This window comes from Pieris napi, chromosome 16, assembly GCF_905475465.1.
Source record: "Pieris napi chromosome 16, ilPieNapi1.2, whole genome shotgun sequence".
Lineage (NCBI taxonomy): Eukaryota > Metazoa > Arthropoda > Insecta > Lepidoptera > Pieridae > Pieris > Pieris napi.
This window is the reverse complement of record NC_062249.1, coordinates 11,539,479-11,567,345: the sequence shown is the minus strand read 5'-3', so window position 1 is coordinate 11,567,345 and position 27,867 is coordinate 11,539,479. Positions and strand designations below refer to the sequence as shown.

Sequence of the window (27,867 nt, the reverse complement as noted above, 5' to 3'; positions counted from 1 at the left end):
TTTACATAATTTAGTAAGTTTAAAACTTAATCAAAAAGTCGCTTGATGTTTCTATAATTATGGTGTGAATATTCCGAATTCACACTCCATAGAATTAATACCTTAAATAATTAATTACAAACACCCAAATTCAATTCGAAATCACCTAGATTCCTTTTAACATATTAGACAACTTATCCATATAAAGCTAAAATATAAGCCATTAATCCGAATTGAAACACATAGTTTTATTGTACTTTTGCGTCATTGATTTTTATAAATTTATGACATCGTTGCAAACAAAATCATTAAGAAGTGTTAAATTAAATAAGAGTGTGATCTATAAGCAAACGCACGAAGAAAAAAATATAAAAACAAAGAAAATTCTCGTGTATTTAGACATTTTACTGCGACACTGTTTGTAATTTTAATTTCATAAACAGAGCCATTCAAGCAGACGTCTTAAATAAATTAAAACAAAAAAAAAAGGCTTCTAAATCATTCTCGATCCACTTAAACATACCAAATTTTTTTATCGAAATCGCCGGTTCAGCTTTAGGAGGCGATTAGCAAATATACACACAAAATACAAATAATGAATTCGATACATCCTGCCTAAAATAATTCTCAACAAAAGAGCGTATGAATTCTTAAAAGGCCGGCAACGCACTAGCGAGCCATCTGCCAATGTGTGAGTCTACGGGCGGCGGCATTAGGCGAGTCTCCTGCCCGTTTGCTAAATATAGACAAATGAGTACATACACTCAACTCTGCTAGTATATAAGAATAAAAATAAAAGTTTGTGTAATAAATTTGAAAGTATATCTTTCGCTGCACTGAGCTCTTTATAGAGTGAGGCCTTTTGCCAAAGCGAACAATAATGGTTGCATCAAAGACAGTCGGAGGCTGCTGCGGTCATCATTCCTCCACCAGCCGCTGACCAAATACGAACTCGGTGCGAGAAATTTTGTTCCGTGTTGTGTAATGTGTGTTTGTGTTTGTGCAAAATGGTGCTAAATACGAGGTAAGTAGAGTGTAAATAATAGTATTTTTGTGTGTTTTTAAAGCTTTGTGTAAATTGTATGTGATTTGTAAAATATTATATTATAACTATAGAGTTGTTTTTAATATTTTTGCATATTTTAGTGAAAATTATGGACTAGTTAAAACATATTTAAGGTACCAAAAAAAGGCTTTCTTAGTTTAAATAGACCCAAAAAATGATACCACTAGATTTAAAATGCTAATTTATAATACGTCAAATATTACAATTAACACATTTCTTTTGGATTCTCCATTAGTAGATCTCTCATATATACTCTATATTTGCGAGTTGTTTGAAAATAAAAGTTTTCGTAAAAATATTACTACATACAACCTTCATTAAATCATTTTAGTAGTCAAAATGGGTAATTAAATTAATAAAAATTATTTTAATAAATACATTTTAATTATAATCTTAATATATTTTTGCAAAAAATATAAATTGACACACAACTCCTATATTTAAAATAGGTTATATGAGAATGTGTCCAGTTAATAATAATATATTTTATGGTAGTTTATCCTCGAGGTTTCTTTTCTTTTACTTTGGATTTGCTTTTGATATAAAGATTTAATTTGAGATGAATTTATAGATAGATAACATGGTATTTATCCTAGGATATAACTTGGCGTGAACATCTTAAAGGAACTAATTTTCTGGTTAACAACCATTGAATAATCAAAGTAACGAACAGTACCAAAAACAGTAAATGCAAATTGAATGGCGGCTGTTGCAGTTAAAAGTTTTGCGAATAAAATTATATTTGTACTAGTTCTGTGACCCCGCTACGCTTGATTTGATAACCGCGATGATTATTTGCTTTCAACGATTTTGAATAAAACATTTAGTAAGATTTGCCGCGACCTTTCTTCGTCATGGAATGTCTATCTTTGTCTGTGGTTAAAATATAGAATCATAATTGAATGACCGGCCAGTAAGTTTATTGTTTATGATTCCTTTAACTTTTATGGATGACAAAGGAGTTTTCTTCATTGAGACTTAGCATTAGTAAGAAAGTTATCTTAATACGCACTTTCTGTGTAAAAACTATATTCTTATTGGTAACTTCAAAGTAAGTTCGATAAATTGATGAGTAAATATTAGGGTAGATTAAAAGAAGTTTATTCGCATTAAAAACATACATGTCACTTACATGAGAAAAAAAAATGTGTGGCACTACAACCTTTTTAGGTCTAAGCCTCAGATTTCTGTATCTGTTTTATGACCATTTGTCAATCCCGACTGTTTAAAGCAAGTCGGTTAAATGCGCTAAATAGAAAGTCCATTGGTGCACAGCCGGGGATCGAACCTACGACCTCAGGGATGTGATTGGCACGCTGAATCCACTAGGCCAACACTGCTCTTAAAATTTAAAAAAATAATAATAATAATAGTAATATTAATAATAACAACGTTTTAAACATTTGTTTGTTTATAGTACAGTAACTTAGGTAATTACGGTGACTATACGAGGTGTAAAGCGATGTCATATGCCATGGCCCGTGTTGAGGCGCTTAACGGTGCGTTCCGGTGTCGCCTGCAATTATTGACATTTGTGAGTTTAGGTGACGCCATTTAGAACTGCTGATCATAAGACATTAAAAAATATACTGGAAATCATTTTTAAATTTCTCGCTACTCCATAAAAAAATGTGAGCCGTCACGGGACACCTGGCAGATGTGAAACATCGACATTATTTTGTAAAAGTAATATGAAAAGCAGAAAAGAACAGATTGTGATAGGAACTAAATATGACATAATGATAAAATAAAATATTACGATTTTTTTACTATTTATTGAATAAACATTTAATTTAATTAAATACAAAAATTTACGAATCGTGACTACTTAATTCGTTTAATCAGTGACTTCGAAATACACACACCGTACACACTACTGCATATAGACTGTATATATATACCATCATATAGCGTGGCTACGCGTCGCCACGGCATGCGTCGCCACGCCAGAAATCGGTTTTACGTGCGGCTATAGATGTTTCACATCAAAAACTTAAATCATTGATATATAGTAATAATCGTTTATTTAGACCATCATAAGCCGTCGTCACCGATACGAAAACACTTTTGTATAATTTATTAAATATTTGTCTTAGTTCTGTAGACTTAGGATCTTTAAGTGTAGATTAATAACATATCGAAACAACTTAGTTAACTACGAATTAGTTAACTACTAATTTTACTACATATTAATTTTGATTAGGTCAATAGTAAACAAATTTCAATTATACTAAATTACATATGTAAGCGTTATACTAATGCTACACAGTATTGCTTTAAATGAATTTAAATAAAAATCTATATTTTCAATATGTGGGTATTATAAAAATAAATAAAATATGTTTATTATGGAATATAAGATACAGGTATCACTTATTCCACGTCATTAAATTTGAATCGAATGAATTTAATGAATTGTAGACATCCCTACTCATCGGCAAAGAAGACAGGGGGTGTAGGCCGAGAGAAAAAGCCGACGTAAAAAACTCTCGGTACTCTTTTAAAATAGCAAATCATCAAACAACACTCATTTTAAAATAAATATCGCAAATTAATTAGAAGTAACATGTCTAGCACTAGTCCCAGGCACTTTTATCAACTAGATAATCGTTAACTTTATAGTAAGCCTTTTACACAGCTTTTCTTTAATACATTTCTTAAATTTTTAAAAGGCAGAGTGGAAATATATATAAATAAATATTATTCGTATAATTCATCGCCATAAGCTTAGAATGCTTTAAAGTAGTCAAAAAACGATTGCTACAAAGATCTTAAGTATTTATGTAAAATATAATTTTTCCGATTGTTTAATTAGTAACAGTTTTAAAACAAAAACGCTTAAACATATTTCATAAACTAGAAAGAGGTCTACATAATATTTAAATACCGACTTCCGGTTGCCTAACTTTTGTTATAATTGACGCCCTTGTAATATAAAATTGTTGTGGAAGGAAGCGAAAATGAGGTCGTCGAAATTGTCGATGTTGTAGGAAACGGGCTAAGGTCAGTTTTTGTTTAATTGAATTAAATAAACCGATTTATAATAAAAAAAATCACATAAATTATTCTTATCGTGGAGACAAACATCTAACACTTGGTTCAAAGGTTGTTTGGTTTGTTAAGTTTACCATAATTACTATTATGGTATACCATTTAAGATAACTCAAACTCAAAATTATATTCTTTATATAGGTAAACAAGTACACTTATGAACGTCAACAGAAAAGATGTTAAATTGATTAAAAATTTACATTTACTACCCGTTCGTAAGTCAAGGGTATAGAGCGGGCTAGAAGAACTGGCAAGAAACTCACCGGCACTCTTTTTAATCGCTAAGTTTTGGGTCATACCAATTGTTTGAAATGGAGCAAATCAATCCCAAGGAATATGATCATTAAAAAATAATCGTCAAATTTATAAAAAGCTTTGTTAATTGTTTTACGTTTAACGAGAGATTTGAATTTATTCAGAGATTAATTTCTTCAATTGCGCTTGGGAAGTTTGTTGTAAAAAAGAATTCAATTTCCATATAAGGAGTGGTTTATCTTCTGGAGCCTGGTTGGTCGTACGCTTAGATTTGTTTTGTTTCGAGTATTATACTGGTGAAAGTCACAATTTCTTTTAAAATCGTTAATATTTTTTTGTACCTACAACAAGGCTTCAAGAATATATTGACCAAATAGTGTCATAATATTTAATTCCTTAAACTTATTCCGTATCAACTGCCTTGGGAAAACCCAACAAATACCCTGAACAGCCGATAGCTTGTAACATCTACTGTAGATATATTTAAATATAATGTGGTGAACTTCAATAAATAAAAATATAACTTTTTAAATTAAAAAAAGGAGTAGTGACGATAATGGTCGTTTACATTGATAGCAAAGTAATATATACATTACATTTTCATTTACATTCGTACTTTAAGCCCTATTTAAATAAGTATTTCGACAAAATCCGAGCTGTAAAGGCCCTAAAGGCCAACAGCGAGATTCCATAAATAAGAATCCGCTCATGTAAATAAATCTTATACCTAACACTGTTTATGAGTAATTAATAGTAAAATTGTTTGTTAGGTACACGAGTACATATTAAAATAAATGTATTACATTATTAACATAACTCTAAATTATTAGTGCTTTTCAGCCTCTCATACAGGGAGTTCTGTAAAATTGTATACAAGTAACATTGACTTATCGTCAAATCTGCTTGGTAGAAAAGACTTGAACGCGTTCATTTAGTTTTAAAGAAATTTATTCCCATTAATTACTTTTATATTCGTCTAAAACATATGCCTTGTTCATCATTTTATATAAATAAATAAATCAGTGGCACTAGAACCTCTTTAGGTATTGGCCTCAGATTTCTGAATCTGTTTCATGATCATTTTTAAATCTAATAGGCAAGTAGGTGATCAGCCTCCAGTGCCTGACACACGCCATCGACTTTTTGGGTCTAAGACATTGGTTTCCTTATGCTGTTTTCCTTCACCGTTCGAGCAAATGTTAAATGCGCACTTAGAAAGAAAGTCCATTGGTGCACAGCCGGGGATCGAACCTCTGTTATGAGAGTCGTACGTTGAAGCCACTAGGCCAACACTGCTCTCTTTTGAATTTTGAATTAAAACATTGAATAAAAAATCTTTTTACGCACGATCATTACTAAAAAGCATTTTGTTTTCGGCGTACTAAAAGAGCAGTGACTCTGTTTTATTGATTTTTGTGTTTCAGACATTAAGGGCATGATAATTATAATAGCGCGTATCAGTGCCTAATGATGGTCGAATTAATTTCTCACTTACAATAATGCAGTTAACTTGACTTAGCCAAAGTTTGCTGAAATAAAACTTCACAAAATATTCAAAAATAGACAAATAAAACATTTAATAAAAATAATTCTACTGCTAGGAAACTGATTGACTTCTCATTTCAATGTAACGAAAAAAGTTAAACTCTTCAAAGCGTCCTCAGTTCAGGGATGTCTGTGTAATTTGGGGTATTTCTGTAAAAATAATTAGTAGCATTATTGATGTAATTGCTCCCCATCTAGCTATAATTTTCAACAATTGTATTAAAAGTGGCGAGTTTCCCGATCTAATGAAACATAGTAAAGTTATTCCTTTATTTAAAGCAGGTAGTATGTCCGACCCCAGTAACTTTAGACCAATTTCCGTACTACCTACTTGTAGTAAAATATTTGAAAAAATTATATTACATCAACTGGTAAGTCATTTTAACGTAAACAAATTATTACATAATAATCAGTTCGGTTTTACCAAGGGTCGCTCGACAGCCGATGCCGGTGTTGAGTTATATAGATATATAGTTAAGGCTTGGGAGGAGTCGCATGACGCTTTAGGTGTTTTCTGCGACCTATCCAAAGCATTTGATTGTGTCCAACACGAGACCTTAATCGGGAAACTCCGTCACTATGGCATCAAGAATACCGCACAGAATCTTCTGACTTCCTATTTACACGGAAGAACTCAGAAGGTTGAAGTGAATGGTAAGAGGTCCTCTGGGTCGAAAGTAGATATGGGGGTACCACAGGGCTCAATTCTTGGCCCTTTCCTCTTTCTTGTTTATATAAATGATCTACCTTTTATGGTAGAAAGAAAACATCAGATAGTTTTGTTTGCTGATGACACGTCCTTGATTTTTAAAATCAAACGACAAATAACAAATTTTGACGATGTAAACAATGCTCTATCTTCGATTGTCCATTGGTTTAGTATGAATAACCTTCTACTTAATGCAAAAAAGACAAAATGCCTTAAATTTTCTGCAAAAAATGCAAGGGTTATGGATACTAGACCAATTATAAACGATGAGGAATTGAATCTGGATGATACAACTGTATTTCTCGGAATCACCATGGATTCAAAACTTCAGTGGTCCCCTCATATTAACGGATTGGCGAAGAGACTTAGTTCTGCAGCCTACGCGGTTAAAAAAATTCGCTCACTAACTGATGTCGATACAGCTAGACTTGTTTATTTTAGTTACTTTCATAGCTTAATGACTTATGGCTTATTATTATGGGGTCATGCTGCTGATGTCGAAACTATTTTCATCCTGCAGAAGAGGGCTATTCGTGCAATCTATAATTTAAAATGTAGGGAATCTCTTAGACATAAATTCAAGGAAATTAATATACTTACCTTTCCCTCGCATTATATTTATGAAAATATTATGTATGTATACAAAAATAGTGATAAGTTGACTAGAATAGAACATACGCACAATGTTAATACACGGAACAAACGCAGGCTGCAATTTCCCCGTACTAGACTATCCAAAGTTAGTAATTCTTTTTTGGGGAAAGGGATACTCTTCTTTAATAAAATCCCAGAGGCTCTTTTATCTCTGCCTTTCAATAAATTTAAGAAATGTATTAAAGAAAAGCTGTGTAAAAAGGCTTACTATAAAGTCAACGATTATCTAGTTGATAAAAGGGCCTGGGACTAGTGCTAGACAGGCTACCTCTAATTAATTTGCGATATTTGTTTTAAAATAAGTGTTATTTGATGATTTGATATTTTAAAAGAGTACCGAGAGTTTTTTACGCCGGCTTTTTCTCTCGGCCTACACCCTCTGTCTTCTTTGCCGATGGGTAGGGATGCCTACAAATTGAAATTTAATGACGTGGAATAAGTGATACATGTATCTTATGTTCCATAATAAACATATTTTATTTTTTATTTATTTTATTTTAATTGTTTTAATGGATGTCTGTGTGTTGTTAAAGTCAAAGACGAATTCTGTATAAAACTTAAATTCTGAGGAAAGGCTAGAACAATAACTAAAACAATTCAATGAGTAACGGGAACAATTTGATCACGAAGTTAACTATAGTCCGATACGGATAGCGTTCAATTTGATGCGATTAATTTACTTTGAATGATCCGGATACTTGCTTCAGACTTAATCGTTGGAATGTCTGGTCATTGGAGATTCAGAACAATAAAAGATGTGTAAATTTTCACATATAAAGTGTTAAAATTAAAATTATAATGTGACAAAGTTGTATAAGATTAGATTTCAAGTTTCCCAATTTTCTAAATAGGTCTTTCAGTACCTGATACACGAAGATTTATTGATTGATGAGATTGTTTCCAAAGACAAAGTTCGTCGTTGCTTGTTTCTGTGTTACATACACAGATAGAGAAATCAGTTGGTATGCGGAGGTTTCAATAAACGATCTCGGGGTTGGGATTCGCAGAATAACTACCAACATTGGTCTTAACAAAATAATACACTTCTTTCCATGACATTATACAAATCTTGAGCTATTTTCAGTTAATTAAAATTATCTAGTGTAACAAATCATAAAGTCATAATACCAAACATTAACATGTTTAAGGACAATACAGTCTCTAACAAGCACTGTCAATAATTGAAATGATAGTAGTAATGATGTAGTAAAAACAAAAGAGTACATTTGACAACTTGGCGTGGTTATTTTTACTTATCTAACTACAAATGCTCACTACGTCAAACGTATTGACAATTGTTAGAACCTTTAAGCTTGAAAAGCTTCAAATTACCCATTTTCCTTGCATTAAGGATACTCAGGCTACGCTTGAATGAGCAGGGGCCGATGACCGCGCTGGGAAGTTTATTGTAAATGTTTATTATGATTAAGCCATAATCTTTATGCAATCGTGCGGGGATTTTAGAGGAAGTGCGTGACGGAATCACTTCATTTGGACACTTTTTATACTCGGTGATGAGATCGGACTGTTAATTAACCGTAAGGGGAGACAAATTATGATATTACTATGTTTATTGCGTACATTATGATATAATGAAGGGTAGCGATATTTATATTTAGTTTCTCACTTATTTCAGGGTGTTCACGGATGAGAGGGAATCAATATATTCATTTTATATGGTTCATATAGCGGAGAACTTTACTCAGTAATATTAAACAATTACGTTTTAGTAACAATTAGTTTATGTTATAAACAGGTCATTAGTTAGTTTTATTATTCTTAACATAATGTTATTTCTTATATGAGATAAATTTTAAGTTTATCGACAGTTGCAAATTCTTTGATACTATTTGTACAAAAATAATAAATAGACAAAATAGAAACATGGGCGATCCTTTGGTATCCTGTCCTGATTGTTTCCTTTTCGTCAGTTAATGTAACGTGTTACAGGGTTTGATTTCCGAGAAAATCGATTCGATACAGTCCGGAAAAGTATTTCCTTATACTGTTAAGTTTTAAAATTCTTATTCAATTCCATATTGAACACAATTGTAGATTAAGAAGCACTTTTTAATGCAAAATAAATTGTATCGAATCTCAACCGCTCCATTATAGCTAATTTATATTTGTAACGGTAATAAGAAAAATTTAATACAAAATAAAATTATATTTTCGCTACCAATTGAACACGTACCCTGCCCTGTCATTTGACCTGTCATTATGATTATTCAAAATAATGCCTGCATCACGATCTACGGATTTTGCTACTTTACATTTAGTAACATTAGTTTTTTTGTTTGCAAATTGTTCACGATGTTGATACAATTATTCGATGGCTGTGAGAAAAGAAATTTGGGATGATGTTCATTTGAACTTCTATTTTAAGTCCCGTAACATTTCAGTTATGTCTTTTTCATTATAGATAAGTAGGCTATTGGCAATCTGTGTCTTATCTATTGTAGAGCGAAGACATCCTCGCGATCGTCGACGTGAGACGAGGGATTCAGCGTTAAAAATTGCGCGTTTAACCCCTAAGCTATTGTTCCATCATATAATAATAAAATAAAATGAAAACAAAAGACCCTTTTTATTTCTTATCGCTTATAAAACAGGAAATTATATTAGATTAAATTAATTTACATACAATTATTAGTTTTGTTAGTAATTAAGTTTGGATCCTAAAATTACTTGTGTTAGGTTTCCTTAACTTACCACTAAACTATTATTCTTTATTCTCTAAGAACTCCTCTGTAGGTTAGGGGCCTCTTCCCAAGATAGCCTCTCTAGATTGGGCTACATAAATCCAGATGGGGCCAGCTATGTCTTTTGATGTCGTCTTCCCAGCTAGCTACAGGTCTACCTCTCATTCTTCATCACCGTTTTCGTCCATTACATACCAATCATAATTGTTACATATCGCAAAATTTTCTGAAGTAATAGAAAATTATTACCAAAGTATATATTAAATTTTTTTTTTGTTGTTTTCAGGTTAATTTTCGTTTGCGGTCTTGTTCTATTTAATGTGAGTAATATATGTTTTATACTATATGCCTTAAATCTTAATATATATTTAATGTCACTTCTAAATAGGTAGACTATTTGATAAATAACTCTTAAGTCGGGTGATCTTCTGTGCCTATAAATCAAAAACAAATAATCGATTCGATTTGTTTAGTAGGTTCAAATCTTTCGAGATATACCTACAGTTTAGTAGTTTGTTAACATATGGTATTGTATTATTCAATAATAAAACTATTTTATAACAAAATAATATTTACAGGTTGTATCTTCCCGAATATCACAAGATACATCGGCGGAATCATTAGAAGCGTCAACGGATAGCATATTATCTGCTGAACTTCACGAAGGTTCTGGCGAAGAACCGACAAGACCACTCACGAGGAAGGTCAGTTCATCAAAAACAATTTATTCATTTAGGTAACACAATGTTAACTTATGAACATCAATAAAGAAATACATATTAAATGCTTCTAATTTTACATTTACTGCCAGTTCTCAAAGCAAGGGTGTAGAACAGACGAGAAGAACTGGCAATAAACTCTCCGCCACTCTTTTTAATCGCCAAGTTTTTTGTTTTACATAATGTTTGTTGAGCTGCAACCATTACACCATGTTCCACATGCCGTCTTTAAGTAATTAATTATAATAATAAAAATATATAATATATGAACGAAAAAAAAAATACAAAGATTTGTCCTCTATCAGCAGTAGGCATGGTGAAATAGGAGTACGCACTTATATTCTCGTGGGAACAACACGCAAATACATAGTCGAAATAACTAACATAGTAGCTAATAATATAACAACAGAAACAAACACGGGTATATTTTATGTTTAACTTACATTTCGCTTTGCAGTGCTCGTAGTTCAAATTAAAGATACTATTATATCAAAAATAATCTTAGGGTTTGCTGAGTATCACTTCCTATTATATGTTAAGTAGTGGCGCATTTGCGATGCTTTGTTCAAGAAGTCTCTTTTGTTAATAATTTTTTATATTTTAACTAGAGATTACTATTGCGCTTCACCACACAATTAGTCAAGATTTTAAAATTTAAGAGAAACTAAAAGAATACCAGTATTTAGCACCGAGCTGTATTAAAAAATGGCTATGCAATCAAACTATTTAATCACCTTCCCACAGGTTACAGAACTACCGTATAAAGCTTGAAGGGGAAAGTGATTAGATTTTAAAGGCACGGTGATTCTATATTGTGATGGAGTTCTTAGATTATAAGAGATACTAGACATAAATGTTAGTTTGATATTGCTGACTGTGCGGGTTTTTTTTTAATTCAGCCAACACTTTTACGGCAAATAAAGGATTTGTTTATTTATTTTTACTTAACTAACGAGAACTTCAGCGTGTTCGTATCGAAAGTATTAATCATAATGTTTATTAAAAAAAAGTTGGTGTGAAAAGAAGTAAAACAAAAACGCCGACCTTATTTATTTGTGAACAAGATAACATGAAAAAAAAGAATGGCGGAGAGTTTATTGCCAGTTCTTCTCTTCCGTTCTACGCCATTGATTTGAGAACTGGCAGTAAATGTAAAATTAGAAGCATTTAATGTAAATTTCTTTTTTTTGACATTCATAAGTGTACATTGTGTTACCTACATGAATAAATAATTTTAGATTTTTAAGGATTTGTAATATTTTAAATATATTTTTTGCAGAATCAAACACGCCTGGCTCTTAAACCCGATGGAAGCGATCAGGATCCGGTAAGTTAACACATAAATGTAATAACCACAATACAATATAAAGTAAAACAATTTGCCCAAGGGTAATACGAGGTTACGCAATGTCGAAATAACACTTATTATTTCGAACCCGAATGAATGAAAAATTTAATAGAAAGAAAGTGAAAATATACGTAGATTAAAATTTATAATCTACTTAATCAATTCCATAAAATATAAAAGATGTAGAGTTGGAAAATGGTGTTTGAAAAATAACTTCTATTTCATGGTTGAGTTACGTGTTACACAAGTTTGTATATGTACTACTAAACTTCAATGGGAGGCCACTGGTGGCTTATGCAATATAAATACAATAACACCATACATTATCTTTGAAGGTAATTAAAAACGTACATTGTTTAAATTAATACTTATTTACTATGAAGAAATTTGTAACAGTTTTTGTAAGTTTTTACGAAATTTTAAGTAGTTTCTTGTTACCATCGTGACAAGAGAGCATCACAGCAAGATAGAGCTCTCTCTATCTTGGTACCTACAGACTGTTATCGACCTTTAGGCGTATCCAATGTCTGCAAAAAAAAATTAGTGTCATCTGTTTTAAGGAATTGATAAGTGGTGTACGTATTGTCCGCCCAAGTTCTACGATTGATGAGTACGTAATAAATAATATCTGAAAAAGATTTTCTTAGTCTAATTATTCTTTTATTACGTATATTTTATACGACACTAACTTTATTTCATTACATAGACATTTTAAATTCAACGCAGCACTGTCAACAAAAACGGATATTTTGTTTCGAATATGAATGACAATATAGACCAGTGCCGATACTTTTTGAAACCTAAAAAAATTACAGTAGGATGAAACCCATTAGAAAAGCAGGGGAATATGATCAAAATGAAAGGAAAAATAAATTACGGTCGATCTGAGGTCGGGAAGGGGTAGGGGGGGGAGTTTTAAGGGTAAAAAACGGTGTATCTCGATTTCCGGCAAAACTACAAGTCCTATCGAAGAAAGTTAAAAAGCAAAGTTGGAGGTAATAAAAAGATCTAAAACTTTTGTATTCACACTTTTTTCACATAACCTCAAAATTTATGTGAAAAATTCAAAAAACCAAGTTTTTGGTTTTTAATTTTTATCTTTTACAAAAATATTTTTTTTTTAACGAAATTTGGTGAAAACATACCTTTCTATGTCCCAAATACGCTGTAATTTATTTGATTAAAAATATTTATTTGTTCACCTTATTTTGAATTAATATCGAAAAAACACCCTAATTTTCAATCGAAAATTCTGACGTCAAAATTACAGCTTTTTTCAAAAAGTTGGTGTGCTTTCAGTTCGTTGAAATCTCTACTTTCCTATGGTAAAAAAATATATATATATTACCATAGTAAATCTTCTCAGAAAATGCAAAAAATCGTATGCAGTAACTCCCAGACCCGTCATCCCCTTTCCTACTTCTCTATGAATCTTCTTTAAATTATAATCAGATGCCTATTTATTACTATTTTAAGATAACTTATATATACCTGAGTGACCTAAAAATAAAATTTAGCCTTTAGATGGGCTAAAATTTTCGTATTTCATAGAGAAGTAAGGAAGGGGATGACAGGTCTGGGCGTTACTGCATACGATTTTTTGCGTCTTCTGAGAAGATTTACTATGGTAATATATATATATTTTTTTACCATAGGAAAGTAGAGATTTCAACGAACTGAAAGCACACCAACTTTTTGAAAAAAGCTGAAATTTTGACGTCAGAATTTTCGATTGAAAATTAGGGTGTTTTTTCGATATTAATTCAAAATAAGGTGAACAAATAAATATTTTTAATCAAATAAATTACAGCGTATTTGGGACATAGAAAGGTAAGTTTTCACCAAATTTCGTTAAAAAAAAATTATTTTTGTTAAAGATAAAAATTAAAAACCAAAAACTTGGTTTTTTGAATTTTTCACATAAATTTTGAGGTTATGTGAAAAATGTGTGAATACAAAAGTTTTAGATCTTTTTATTACCTACAACTTTGCCATTTAACTTTCTTCGATAGGACTTTTAGTTTTGCCGGAAATTGAGATAAACCGTTTTTTACCCTTAAAACTCCCCCCCCCCCTACCCCTTCCCGACCTCAGATCGACCGTAATTTATTTTTCCTTTCATTTTGATCATATTCCCCTGCATTTCTAATGGGTTTCATCCTACTGTAATTTTTTTCACTTTTTATTTATTTTAAAGGCTATCTGCACTGGTCTAATAGTTCATTCCCAGGCGCTACTAAATATTTGAACGGCAAAAAGACAGCGACTTAGCTAAATCTTACTGCGAATTGTGTTAAGTTCACGTTATCAGATAAATTGATAACGCAAGTGCGTTGTAGTCATCGTGAGAATAGTGTGTTACTATGTTGGTAGTAAGAGCGCAGATATGCATCTTTGACCCGGCGACGGTGTGTGATAAATAGCTGTTTCTCGACTTACATTGCACGCAAGCATTATCTGCCCTACATATATTTCCCTTCCCATAAAATCGCAATTATTAACAATTAGATTGAATTCGCCTCGTGCACTTCCTCTTTTCAATTGAAGTGATAATCTCACATTTATTAAGTGTTCATTATTAATATTTTGATTATTTTGAGCTATCTTAAATGCTTTTTATGTATAAAGTGGGAAAAATACATTTGCGTGTTTATATTTATGTTGTAAATTTGAAAAATATTTGTTTCCTTATTATCGGAAGGTCCATTTAATGAGGATGTATGACCAAAATAACGCGACTGAAACCACAGAGAACTAGTTATTGATAAAGTCGTTCATAATGCAAACATCTGTACCTACATTGTCCAAAAAAATGATTAGAGGTCGTTGAAAACAGTATTAATTTTTTTTATGGAATCCACTATAAAGTTTGTTATGGAAGAGCTGGGAACCCTTGTGAAGTGTTCCCAAATCTAACATTATAATGTTATAATGAATTGTTATATTGAATAAAAACACTTTTTTTTTATAAAGGCTCATTTCACTTGTGGATAGACATCTAATATCAAGCTTTTTGCATGACTTTGATGATAGAGTGACTCTTATATAACACTCGTGTCCAGGAACAGTAGATCTTTTGTGACATTCATAAGCAAAAATCGTGCAAGTTGTTGACCAAGATGTAAAATACGCAGCCGAAACAAAATAGGAATGCCAGCGTGAAACAATATGTCATGTTCTCAATTCGGTTAATTTGCACGTACGAAGAAATTGATTTTATTGGTAATGGAGTGGCGACAAGACAATTGCCCTAAATTTTATAATGTGAGACCGCCGTGCGACCGCGGCACACTTACCGACCAAATCTAGTTTTTTTTTCTGCAAAACTTATCGTGACTGTGAAATGGTGCATTACAGTTAATATTTGTTTTGAATAATGGATGCAATTACATTCTTGAATGCTTTTAAATAATTTCATTCGTTTTTTTATTAAGCGTTTAGCCGAGTCAGCTATGACCAGCAAGATAGTGTTTATGATAATCTTTTGGTGGTAATATCTCTAATGAAGCACAGTTCACAACAGTTACATTGTTTTTTCTAAGATGAGTATAATGGTTCTTTGAAACTATTATATTTTTATCAGACCTCCATTTTATAGGCAAAAGGTTCGTACCACAAAATGTTAATGTATTTGGTAGGTAATTATAAATTTGATGAGTACAGTAGTACATTAATAGAAGGCATTCAGAAGTCGCGCTTGCAGGAAGGAGGTTGTTAAAGAGGTTTTATCTCAGGGCTATCAGTGTTCCGCAACCATGTTGCATGTTTACGTTCCCGGGAAATGTGAAAAATTACCGATTGCCTTATACATGTTAAAATCGGCAGCTTGTCTATAGATCTTAATTGGAGAAACAAAGTAATTGAGTATATTATTGCGTAGATTCGTCACGGCTGGTAATAATTTAATTAAAAAAATAGTTGTTGATGCTATGTTGTCCGCGCATAAATAATGAAAGAACTACCACTACACTATAAAGAGTGGGCACGAAATAAGCAAAGTATGTAACTACTATGTGAAATTCTACCTTTTAATTATGTAAGACAATTAATATGCATGCCATATGTCTGGCAGAAAATGGGAAGTTTAGAAAGTATTACTATAATATTTTTGTACCATATTCTTGTAAATAAAATATTATTTTTATTGTTAAAGTTTGATCACGCGTCACATATCAGTATTTTTTTAAAATCACCTTATTTCGTTTCTGCGTGTGTTTGTAAAGCAACGATTTGTAAGTTAATATGAATGTCTTGCAATTTGCAAATTCAATATCTTAGTAATTTTTACAATGTTTAGTTTAGCAAAAAGATGTAATATTTGGAATGCGACCTATAAAGTTAAAAGTACAAACAGTTTCAATTTTTGTCTAGACGGATTGAAGTCCGTTGCGTTGATTGATGAAAATTCCTAGTGGAGTGAAATGTGAAACTATATTCTTACGACAATTATTTTTAAATATATTATTTTAATCTGCAGATACTATTATAATACAGTGAAGTTTAATACTAAGTTACCTATTGTTAACAGGTTGTGTTTCTGTCAGACAAGAATAGCTACATTCCAGTGAGCATCAAGCCTCGTTCGCCATCTTCAGAGCCATCTTGGCGAGAGCCTCCAGCCTGGGAGCGGGAATATAGACGGCAAAGGACCAATGGAAGTCGGGTTCAATGTAAGTAAAAGTAAGCCTAGCAATTCAAGGATTTAAAAGTTATCGAGAGCAAATTATTGTTGAACCATTTGATAAGCCGCACAATGGCGTAATGGATCAGGCAAAAGTAACCTCTTTCATGGTAAGTCTCTTTAGTTTTAGATCAATATAAGTTGTAGCCTACATTTAAAATAGATATTTGATTTTAATTATTATTTGCTTTTATTATTTTAGAAAAAATATTTGAATTTCAGCTTTTCATGATGTTTTGACAATTTATTTACTGTGTTTCGTTAATTTCGTAGTAATTTTAAAACCTATTATTTAAGTTTCTTAAGTGAACTATTTTTGTATTAAAATTTTTGTATGTTACATATTCGTTTAATAGATAGAACTTAATAATTTTCTGATTATTAAATTAATTATAATCAGCTGCGTACATTATTTTGCATAGCGAAAAAAACGGCAATTCAAATCAGTACCTACGCAATTATTGTTTTACTGGGAATTAAACCCTAAACCTAAAATCACTAACCGTACCGGTTTTCCATTAAACTATTGTCAATTGTATTTTATTTATGTATGCAACGATGTGCTAATAAACAAATATACGTCAAGTGTAGTAACAACGATTTCGTCAGATATTTTTCTTAAGTTATTGGTTTATTTTAAACCTAGATCTTCCACGGTCATGGGATTATGCTAGGCCATTAAATCCCGGGTGCCTACTGTGTAGATGTATGCTTTGTGATGAGTTTGTAAGCGGCGGATTTCCCACTTGGCGTATTGTTATGAAACCGGAAGAATAATGATGTTATCGATATTTACAAGGCGTTAACAAGTACGCAAAGTCTACCTTAAAATGACTTAAAACTTTGTTAAAATAAATACGACATTATTGATAAAAAATAAATCAGCTATTGGCTTTTTTGAAACATAATGTTCTTACTATAGCTATAAGCCCCTTTGAATAGTCTAAGTATGATTACGATGTGATAAAAAGGGAAAGTGAGGTTAATTATTTTAAAGAATCACGAGGTTTGACTTTTACAATATGCACAAAATGTGTGTTATTTGAGAGACAAATAAAACTCAATAAGATGTAAAAAACATACAGTTTTTTTCATAGTTGATAATATATTGGAAATTAAGATTAAACATTGCGGTATTTTCAAAAAATATCTGATAGTCTTGGTATTTTTTCATATTTACAATTTTTGGATAGCTACCATAACTCATAGAGTTCTTTTGATTTCAGATATAGAAGCTGAATGTCAAGATGATTTTATGAAGATACGAGTCGGTTTCAATGGCTCGTTTTCAGGATTGGTTTATTCTGCTGGTAAGTAAATACAACACACCAGTGAAAAACAACAATTTCTTAAAAGTTTTTTCGTTTCGCCAAGATACATTCTAGTTTGAGTAAATTTTGACGTGTCGAATGATTTTATCCATAAACCTACAAGTCTTTATATATGAACAACAGTTGTAGCTTTTGTGGAACTTGAATAAATAAAAGATGTTTGAAAATTTATGGAATAATTGAACACAAACAAACACAACACCAAACATGTATTGGATCGTATCGTACCTAGTATTTAGAAGTAATAAGGCATTGTCAGCCCTTAATAATATGAAAATGTGTTTCATTTATCGTGAACAAAGCACGGATAACTTGACTTTGAATTTTGTGTGAAAATTAACAATTATATTATTTGTATAGGCGGATTTTCCCGTTATTAAAATTGCGAGATAACTTTGCATTGTTTAGCACAACGAGACAACCGAAATTACGTCTTTATTCAATTTAATTTAATAGGCGTTAAGAACAATTAAACACATGTCTTGTTAGTAGTTTGACCTAGTTACCTAAAATCCTTAACAAAGAGTGACTGGTTTTTCACGTAAAACTCTTATATATATTGGTGTAATTTTATTAGATTTTAAAACCTCATCTTTATATTTACGGACCGTAAAAAAGACAAAAAATATAGAATTTCAGAAAGCATTAAATTGACTAAGTGTGTAAGTGTGTGTTCTGTATTTAATGTAGATAAAAAAAAAACGTTTTAACCATATTTTACAGAAATATATGTTGGTGAAGTTCACGGGTCACCTAGGAGATAAAAGATAGATTCAACAAAAATTAATACTTTTAATGACTTTAGTAAGAATCATGGGACCTTAAAAAATATATGTAATGATCCAATGTCAATGTTAGTATAAAAAAAGTTGTTTCCCGCCGTCAGTAAGCTATGAAATTAATCAAAGTTTAAAATGGTTGTTATGAATCATGATAGTTTCAGCGAATGTGAATAAATATAATATTTATATTCTAAATAGTAAATAATTCTCAAATCAAAGGATGAACTTCAGAGATTAAGTACGAACTATGACTGTGGTTCGACATGATCTATTTATTTATTTATTTTTGCGAACGAGAACGAGAACTTAAAATGGCGTAGCGCTATCCATGCAAATTCCTACACACAACCAACGGGGACTCTTTGTATTGAAGAAGTCGCATGGATCCGCCAAGTATCTGCGAATATACCCTGTAAATACATAATTATGTAGGAAGAAAATAATAATAATTAACACAACAAGGTTTCTAAAACGATTCGGCGAAAGGAAACATTTACCCCATACAAATTTACCGAATTTCTTCTGACGCTTTAGAGACTTACTTAAGATTTTTTGCAGGCTATTCGTACGATCCTGACTGTATGTATATAAATGGTTCGGGCCGTGACTACTATGAGTTCTACATACAGCTCAACCGATGTGGTACTCTAGGAAGGAATGGACAACACGATGAAACTAGAAAAAATCCCACGGTGAGAGATTCTTTAATGAACTGTATAAGGTAGAGTTAAAAATATTTCTTCGTTTAGTTTTTGTAGTTTTAATTGTTTTCTCTTCGTGTATTTCATGTTTGCCTATAAGTGCTTGTCACATTAAAATTGTATATTGAGGTTCTTTTATCAATGTATCAGTGTGCCAAGCGTTGGCAAGCTTTTATCAATTAAATAAACTCAAAAGTGAATTTACACCTTATATTATTAGTATAACATGGACGAGGCAATGAAAATCTAATCGATGAACTAACAATATTTAAGCCTTAACTTGTTTAAGCTCTCGCGGAATATGCTTAAAAGGAGTATTAAATTATCCATAAAACACCCCACATATACGTACATACCCTCACTATAACACAACACAGCCGAATTAGGTAATACTTAGTTAAATGTATTTCATATTTTTTTTTAATTTTTCCTTTTGTAAATTTTAGAACCTTTTTGTATATATTATGTATTCTATATTTAAATATAAATTCACATATTTAAATTATCTTTTTCATAATACAGATTGGGGCGCATTTATTATTATTTTAAAAAGCAGCCAATTCTTTAAAATACAAAAATCACAACATTTTTGATGGATGCAAAAATCGTACTTATTATTATTATGTTATACCTATTATTATTATTATTTAGTATAATTGTTTTTTTGGTATATATAATTTATGTTAGCTGTATGATTACGAAATAAATGTTAAAACAAGTCTGTTCATATCTAAATACTATCTAGACTTAATGATACTGTTTGTCGCAGAAGAACCTTATGTGGAACACGATAACGGTGCAGTACAATTCCCTGATTGAGGAGGAACTGGATGAGCACTTCAAGGTCACTTGCGAATATGGATACGATTTTTGGAAAACTGTCACCTTTCCATTCCTCGACGTTGAGTAAGTGGATTTGAGTAGATGTTCAAGTTCGGTAGCGGTTGAAGGGGTGTTCAATTGTAGGTTAAATTAAACTCTTTGTCTAAAGCTGTCAACTGGCTTTAATCGTTTAAAACTTGAGCTTATAACTAACATAAATTTAGACATCGTAGTACTTTTTATTTTTTTATTGTATTTTAAGCCTTATCTTATTTCCTAATACATAGAATGGGAATAGGAAATGGAATATGGGAAAGGAAAAAGTAGTAGTACTTATTGAAGGGTTATTAAATCTTAGTGAAACTTATGTTACCTATAAAGAATATAAGTGTAGTCGACCTATTGGATTAATTAATAAGTGGGCGAAAAACTAAAGAGCACAATATTTATTACTAAACTGACGTGTTGCAATTTATTGGCTACAAGTGTAAGTTAATTGCTAACAGATTATTAACTAAAATATATACATGTAACTTAACTAATGTTAGGTTACAAAACTCTAGTATATAATATATATGCTTTTTTAGTTTTCAGTACAAGCATTGTGTCATGAACGCTCTGATAGCGACAGAGTTGTAGTTATTATTTGGAATGAAAACTACTACGTAAACGTAGTATTAAACAGAAATGTATTTATAGAATAGTATTATAATGATGAATATATTTATTTTCAACACCCAATTATACAGTATTTACATTATTCTTAACGCTACCTTACTTTCCTAATGGAATTGCTTGCAGTTATTGGAACGCGTCATTATTTACTTAACGTGAGATTTTAGTTGCAATAAAAGTTAATGTTGGAACTAATCGTGTAGTGAAAGTAGAACCTATGGTTCAAATTTAATGTAAACTTTTATTGATTTGTTTGCATTAGCCTAGAAACTACACTACAGTGTGACGTTGTTTTTTTATTGGAACGAAATATGAGATATTTAAGTTTAAATTTTCATGGAAACGAGGCCAAGTTTTATATAGAACTTTTGTCTCACATTTTATTTGTAAACTGAATTTGACGCTTGTTAACACGAATGGGAAGTAACGCTGTTTGAGTATCGTTTATTATCTATGCCTTAAGATGGGAACGTAGAACTACGTGTCCTAATTGTAAGAAACTACGTAAAAGACGGGAACGCACTCGCGAGCATTCTGGCATTGAGAGTGTCCATGGTATCACTTAACATCCGATGAGTGTTCTATTCGTTTGCTCCCTGTTCTATAAAAAAACATATTATTCGCCTTTTTACAAGATAGTGTATCTATACAAATATTTAATACTTTATGTAAGGAATACAAGTCCTGTGTGTAAAAATATCAAAGACGTTTATTATATTTACCAAATTCCAAATGTATATGTGATAATTCTTACAAAGCTGCAAATTTGGATGATGTTTTTTTATATTTAACATAACTAAAGTACATTAATAAAATATTCAATGAATAAATTTCCTCTAATTCATTGTCACTGTGCACCAAATAGATTAATTCGCGAAGGCTGTGTTGTTTACAGATTCAAAAGGGTTAAATTGTTTTATGAATTTTTATGTATTTTTAGGGTCGCTACCGGAAATCCTGTAGTGTTCACCTTGCAACCCCCTGAATGCTATATGGAAATTCGGTCTGGCTACGGTGCTACTGGTGCACGAGTGTCGGGTCCTGTACGCGTGGGAGATCCCTTGACTTTACTCATTTACATGAGGAGTGCATACGGTATGTTTATTTGTATTATTACATATGGAGCATGATACAAATTAGCCATTTAAAGGGAGAGTTAATCGCCAGTTCTGTTCCGTTCTACGTCCTTTATTTGCGAACTGGCAATCATTTCGAAGCATTCAGTTTTTACTGACGTTCTATATATAAATAATGTTATCCATTTGAATAAATTATATTCTTTTTTGTAGAATTTTTAAATTGAAATTAATTAAAAGTACGAGTTTTAATGTATGTATTTACTACGAAATTTAAGTGATTATATATCCTATTTTAGTGTGTTTTGTCATGTTTGACAGTGCTCAAAACGTGCTTAATTATATAACAAGATCTGACAAGAATACGCCAAGAAAATTTGTCGGGTCAATTTTTTCCGAAACCAAAGAAATTACGCAACTAATTTTTTAACACTAGAATTTAAATCCTCAAAAATTATTATAGGCCTTAACAAGTAGGGTTAGATAAACAAACATTTGTATTACTTTATCAATAAAATATTTCGTCAGAGATTTTGTAATAAAAATAAATTACTTCCTTAGTAAGCTATTTAACCAAATCAAAACAAACTTACTACTGACTTAACTGACTTCGTACCCGTTAAGCGAAACTAAAATAGCCCTTAAAACGGTATACGTAACCGTTTTAGTTTAAAATAACGTAATTGTTACTTTAACGCGGATTATACAAGGGCGGAGGCTTAACGGGTTATGTCGAGATTGCGTGTTTTATCGTTATTCATAGTTCATTGATCCGTCAAATTAATTGTAACGGATAGTTTAAATGTGTCAGTATCGTACGGTAAGTGAATATGGGTTATGGCGCGTGCTAAAGGGAGCATTGTATGCGTGTACAAGATTAAACACCACGGAGAATCATAGTTTGAAGCACAGTTACTTTTTCGCCAGTAAAATATCTTCAAGTAGACACAAAACGATGTGTGTCAGATGGAACAGAAGGTTAACCAATATCCATCCCTAAAACACGAGCATATAATCTATGGACTTCTGTCGATTAGTAAAAATAAAATAAATCAGCGGCGTTGCAACCTTTTTAGGTCTGGTTGTCAGAATTCTGTATCTCTTTCATTATAATTTGTCAATCGAATAGGCAAGTAGGTGATCAGCGTCCTGCGACTGAAACACGCCGTCTACTTTTTAGGTCTAAGGCAAGCCGATATTTTCCTTCACCGTTCGAGTGTATGTTAAATGCGCACATAGTAAGTCCATTGGTTCGCAGCCGGGTCGCATGCTGAAATGACTAGCCCATCACTGCTCTTAGTAGTTTCTTCCGTCGATTAGTAGTTTTCATATAATACTCGTGACTAACACAAAAGTTTCAGAAAATTAGTAATTTTAACAGGTTTCGTTGTTACAAATACAAATTGTTACAAATCTCTACAAAGATTATTACAAATAAATTCAAATTTAGTATGCTGAATTTAATAAGTTAATAATAAGTTTCGCCAGCTCTCAATCAAGCTTGTTCTTCGCCAGGGCGCGTTCTTCAACATGCCTTTCTTTTTAGTGACATAATGTATGGAAACTTCTTCGTTTTTTTTTTCAATATCATACAGACCAGAACACGAGACAGGGCACGCCCTCCTTCTTGATCATGCGTAACCTTAGTCTTTATAAAAAATTGTGTTTTCAGATGGCTTCGATATCGTGGTAAACGACTGTTTTGCACATAATGGTGCGGCAAAACGGATTCAGCTCATTGATGAGTTAGGGTATGTTATATAACTGTTAATTTTTATAAGCTCAATATAATGTATATGTCACAGCCAACTAGCTTAATTAACAGCCTAGCCGTTTAACTAAACGGCGCCGTTTAACTAGCGGCCTGAAAGATGTTCAGCCAGTTGATCAAACAGGCTTTAGGCTGTTAATTGAACGGCTAATTAAGCTAGTTGGCTGCGACATATACATTACTTAGCTATTTTTTTATTATTGACATAATATACATATAAGGTTACGACCTTATAGCAAGTATTTTTTTAAAATATGTTATTCAATTTAAGTACATCTACCCAATAAAAAGAAAAATATTATGCGTATACAAAAATATCATTTTAATTAGACATCACTGTACGAGCCAAGGCTGTACATTTTGCTCATTCAGGCTTTCTAAGTTTTATAAGCGTGGTGATTTCCTAAATCATCGGAGTTACGCCCTGAAAGTAAAGCCAGACGTAGGCAACTCTTCAACTGTATCATTTCGATAGTTCGCTTATATTATATTGTAGGCGAGTGGTTAATATAGAGTAAAAATAAAATCCCCTATTATTTAAAGCAACCCGATAACCCAGGAACGGTACAAACACAAAGCGTAACATAAAATTAATATTTTGAAAACATTCTTAACTTCTCATTAAATATCTAAATATTATAATTATTTATTTATATTATGTAATTCTAAATTACATTATGCTATACATGAATATTTCGTAGCAAGAAAAAATAACCACTAATTGGTTCCAATCTTCCAGATGTCCCGTTGATGACAAGCTGATCTCCCGTTTCCGAGGGTCGTGGTCTGAATCTGGCGTGTTCGAGACGCAAGTGTATGCGTATATGAAAACGTTCCGATTCACGGGATCACCAGCTCTCTATATAGAATGCGATGTTCGAATGTGCCATGGAAGGTGTCCTGTAAGTACCTATCTTATATAGTATAGGTATGTATAAAATTCTCGTGTCACAATGTTAGTTACCATACTCCTCCGAAACGGCTCGACCGATTTTTATCAAATTTTATATGCATATATTTTTCATACCCCTAAGTGACAAGGGTTGTCCACCCCTAACATTTTAATTTTATTTTTTGGACGAAATTTCTATTTTTAATTTTCTTATGATACATCAAACAAAAATACATACAACCCTTAATCTTCACCCCTCTACGATCAACCCCTATTTTTTATTATTGATAGTCTATATTTTATTGAACTCAAAAAATGTTTCTTGAAATAATAATACCCATGGCAAAACGACGAGTACCCATTGAGAATTATATGGGATATTATTTACATATACATTTTGACATTTATGGAATGTACATAATCCGGAGAAAGATCTCCGGGAATGTAAGAACATTCTCCAAGAATTATGACTTCGCTTGCTAATAAATTATGAGCAAAAACTCATGCATTAAAACTATAAATTAAAAGAAGTTAGAAAGAGTTACGTTCTAAATAACGCCAATATGTCTTTATTAACAAATTTCCTCTTCAGTCCCAGCCTTGCCACTGGCGTAACATGAAGAGTGTGCGACGTCGTTCTGTGGAAGAGACCGCGAGTGTTGCGCCAAGACTGTCAGAGAACATCTCACTCTTTCAGTCATTACGGGTTTTGCAAGAGGGGGAAGAGGACGAAGAATCATCAAGGGCTGGTACGTATACCTACTTTCCTCGATAAATCTAGATGAAATGTGACAAACGCAATTAATGCCGCAATTTCTCCGTCAGAGGCCTATACATCTTTAACAACTTTACTTAAAAAAAAAACGGAGAGTTCTTATTGTGCAACAATAGTTTAATTATAAAATGTATAGTTATGTAGAAATAACTATGCCAAGTATGACACAAGGAATCCTAGTGCTCTTCCTTTTTACTAAACATCCTTTTTTATTATATATAATAATGTTTTTTCTTTTCTTCTTTTGTATAAAAACTAAGAATCGTTAAACTTGAATATCAGATTCAATTCATGTCCCGTTTTACAATATCACGTTGAAAGTCAATGATTGTTCCCTTCAATAGAGGGACTTTCTATCTTGTTTAATACAAGACATTAAACATATAAACTGCCTGAATAACATGAGTCAAAGCGCATAATATAGTATGTATATATGTACATAATAATATGGTAGATGGCGCCATCTATTGCCCGATTAAATCACTTTGCCATTTGTATTAAAGGCATAATTTGGAACAGTTTCAGAAGGCCAGACCTGTATGAAAACATCAGCGTTATCCGCAATGATAGTATCTTGTGGGTTACTGATTGCCGCACTGCTGGTTGCCCTACTAGTCGCGGCTCGGGGATGGCGGAGAAGTGAACGAAGAACTCCCCTTCATGCGTACGTGCCCCACAAGGGACGGATAAAGTAATTTCGAATAGTAGTGCTTTCTATATAATCTATTAATTATGTTTGGTTAGTCGCTCAACCAAGTATAAAACGCGTAGCTTCGCGCGGTAGCCAATTATTTTGGGTCGACGGCTTAAAATTGGAAAATTTGAGTGTATAAAGATCACTATTTTATACGTTTATCAAACAATTAAATTAAGTCTTTAATTATTTGAAATAAAACATATAATGTATGGTAGGAAAGTTCTTAGTCGTACTTTGTATGACGTTTGACACATATAGAACATTCTGTATATTTTTTTAAATCACGTGGAATGCTTACATTTTATCTATATATAGCGCAGTTCGGAGGAAAGGAAATATTTTAACCACTGATTAATATGAACATTACAAACTTAATTTTATGTTGACATTTTAATGAAATGTAGAGATAATAAATAAACTATGTTATAAGTCCATTTTACATATAAGAAGTAAATCCCTCCAACCAAAAGTTAAGGCACTCGGATGTAACCCGTAAATCCTGGATTCGTTACCCGAAACAATTATCATTTTATACTTACCTTTAAAAGGTAAAAGAGTATAGAGTTTAACAACAACAGAATATCATAAAATATTCTTAAAGACGTATGCAGTTACGTTTTCAATTATAAAAATTTATTCCAATATGTTTAGTCGTTAATACAATAAAACAAACATACTCAAAAAGTAACTTATGCTATGTATAATAAGAATTAATTATAAGTTATGCCTCCGTGGTTCATTCTAAGTGATCTAAGTTCGTCTACGAAGTAATTAGGTTCCTAAGCAGTGTCCGTCCCGTGCCCAACTGGGGTACCGTATATAGGTATAATATAAATGTATATAAGACGTATTGTGAGGACTTATATTTTAATAAAATATATCTCCTTCTTTATGTCTTAAGATTTTAAATACGGAAATGTAACATTACTAAACAATAAGAATTATTTATATTATTTAAGGTTTAGTTGAGTTACAGTATTGTAATTATTATTAATTACCGTCCAGTAGTTACGAATTACTCTTACCGTTTAATTTATACAATAAACATTTTTTATAATATTGTCTTTGGTTGACACGAGTAAAGGAGGCCGTATAGGTACGTTAACTTTGGGCATATCGATCGCAAAACCTCGGTAAAACTATCCAAGGAATAATTTTAAACGACGCATTGAGTATTACCTTTTTCTAAGTTTTAGTATACAAGTAACTAAAGCCTTCCTTAATATTATGTAATAAAAAAACAGATTTTTGAGAGAGGAATATAATGTTATATTTGTAAGTTTGGTTTAATGTAATTTAAATGTTTAGCCCGTTTTATGGGTAGATACGACTAAGTTAGATTAAGAAACCATGTAAATATTAAAATATTTTTTATACTGTAATAAATTATATGACAGCTCATATATTTCATTTACTTCTTATTTCATATATTTTATTACTTCATACCTTCTGTTGAATATTGAATTTTTATGTCGTTTAACTGGTATTACATTAAGTAAGGACTTATTTATGTTATTAAAAAAATAAGCCTTTTTATCATCCAAAACTATGGACAAAAACACATAATATTTTAACGAACATTGACGAATGAAACATTTTTTTCGTTCCCTGTAAAGTTTGGTCCTGTGGACTTACG

At 31.7% G+C, this 27,867-nt stretch overlaps 1 protein-coding gene across 2 annotated transcripts; it reads left to right on the top strand.

Moving 5' to 3' along the window:
- The first annotated feature begins 884 nt into the window (after positions 1 to 884).
- LOC125057539 lies at positions 885 to 27,621 on the top strand. Of its 2 annotated transcripts, none has more exons than XM_047661293.1 (13): positions 885 to 1,003; positions 10,248 to 10,281; positions 10,540 to 10,665; positions 11,960 to 12,007; positions 16,557 to 16,698; positions 17,936 to 18,019; positions 19,381 to 19,514; positions 20,296 to 20,429; positions 21,961 to 22,115; positions 23,769 to 23,847; positions 24,607 to 24,769; positions 25,352 to 25,508; positions 26,054 to 27,621. In XM_047661293.1, exons 1-13 carry the CDS (start codon positions 987 to 989, stop codon positions 26,227 to 26,229), a joined length of 1,449 nt encoding a protein of 482 aa, XP_047517249.1. In that variant the 5' UTR covers positions 885 to 986; the 3' UTR covers positions 26,230 to 27,621. The 2 variants fall into 2 exon arrangements, with proteins under 2 accessions (XP_047517249.1, XP_047517247.1); XM_047661291.1 differs by having other exon boundaries at positions 20,293 to 20,429.
- The last annotated feature ends 246 nt before the right edge of the window (positions 27,622 to 27,867 follow it).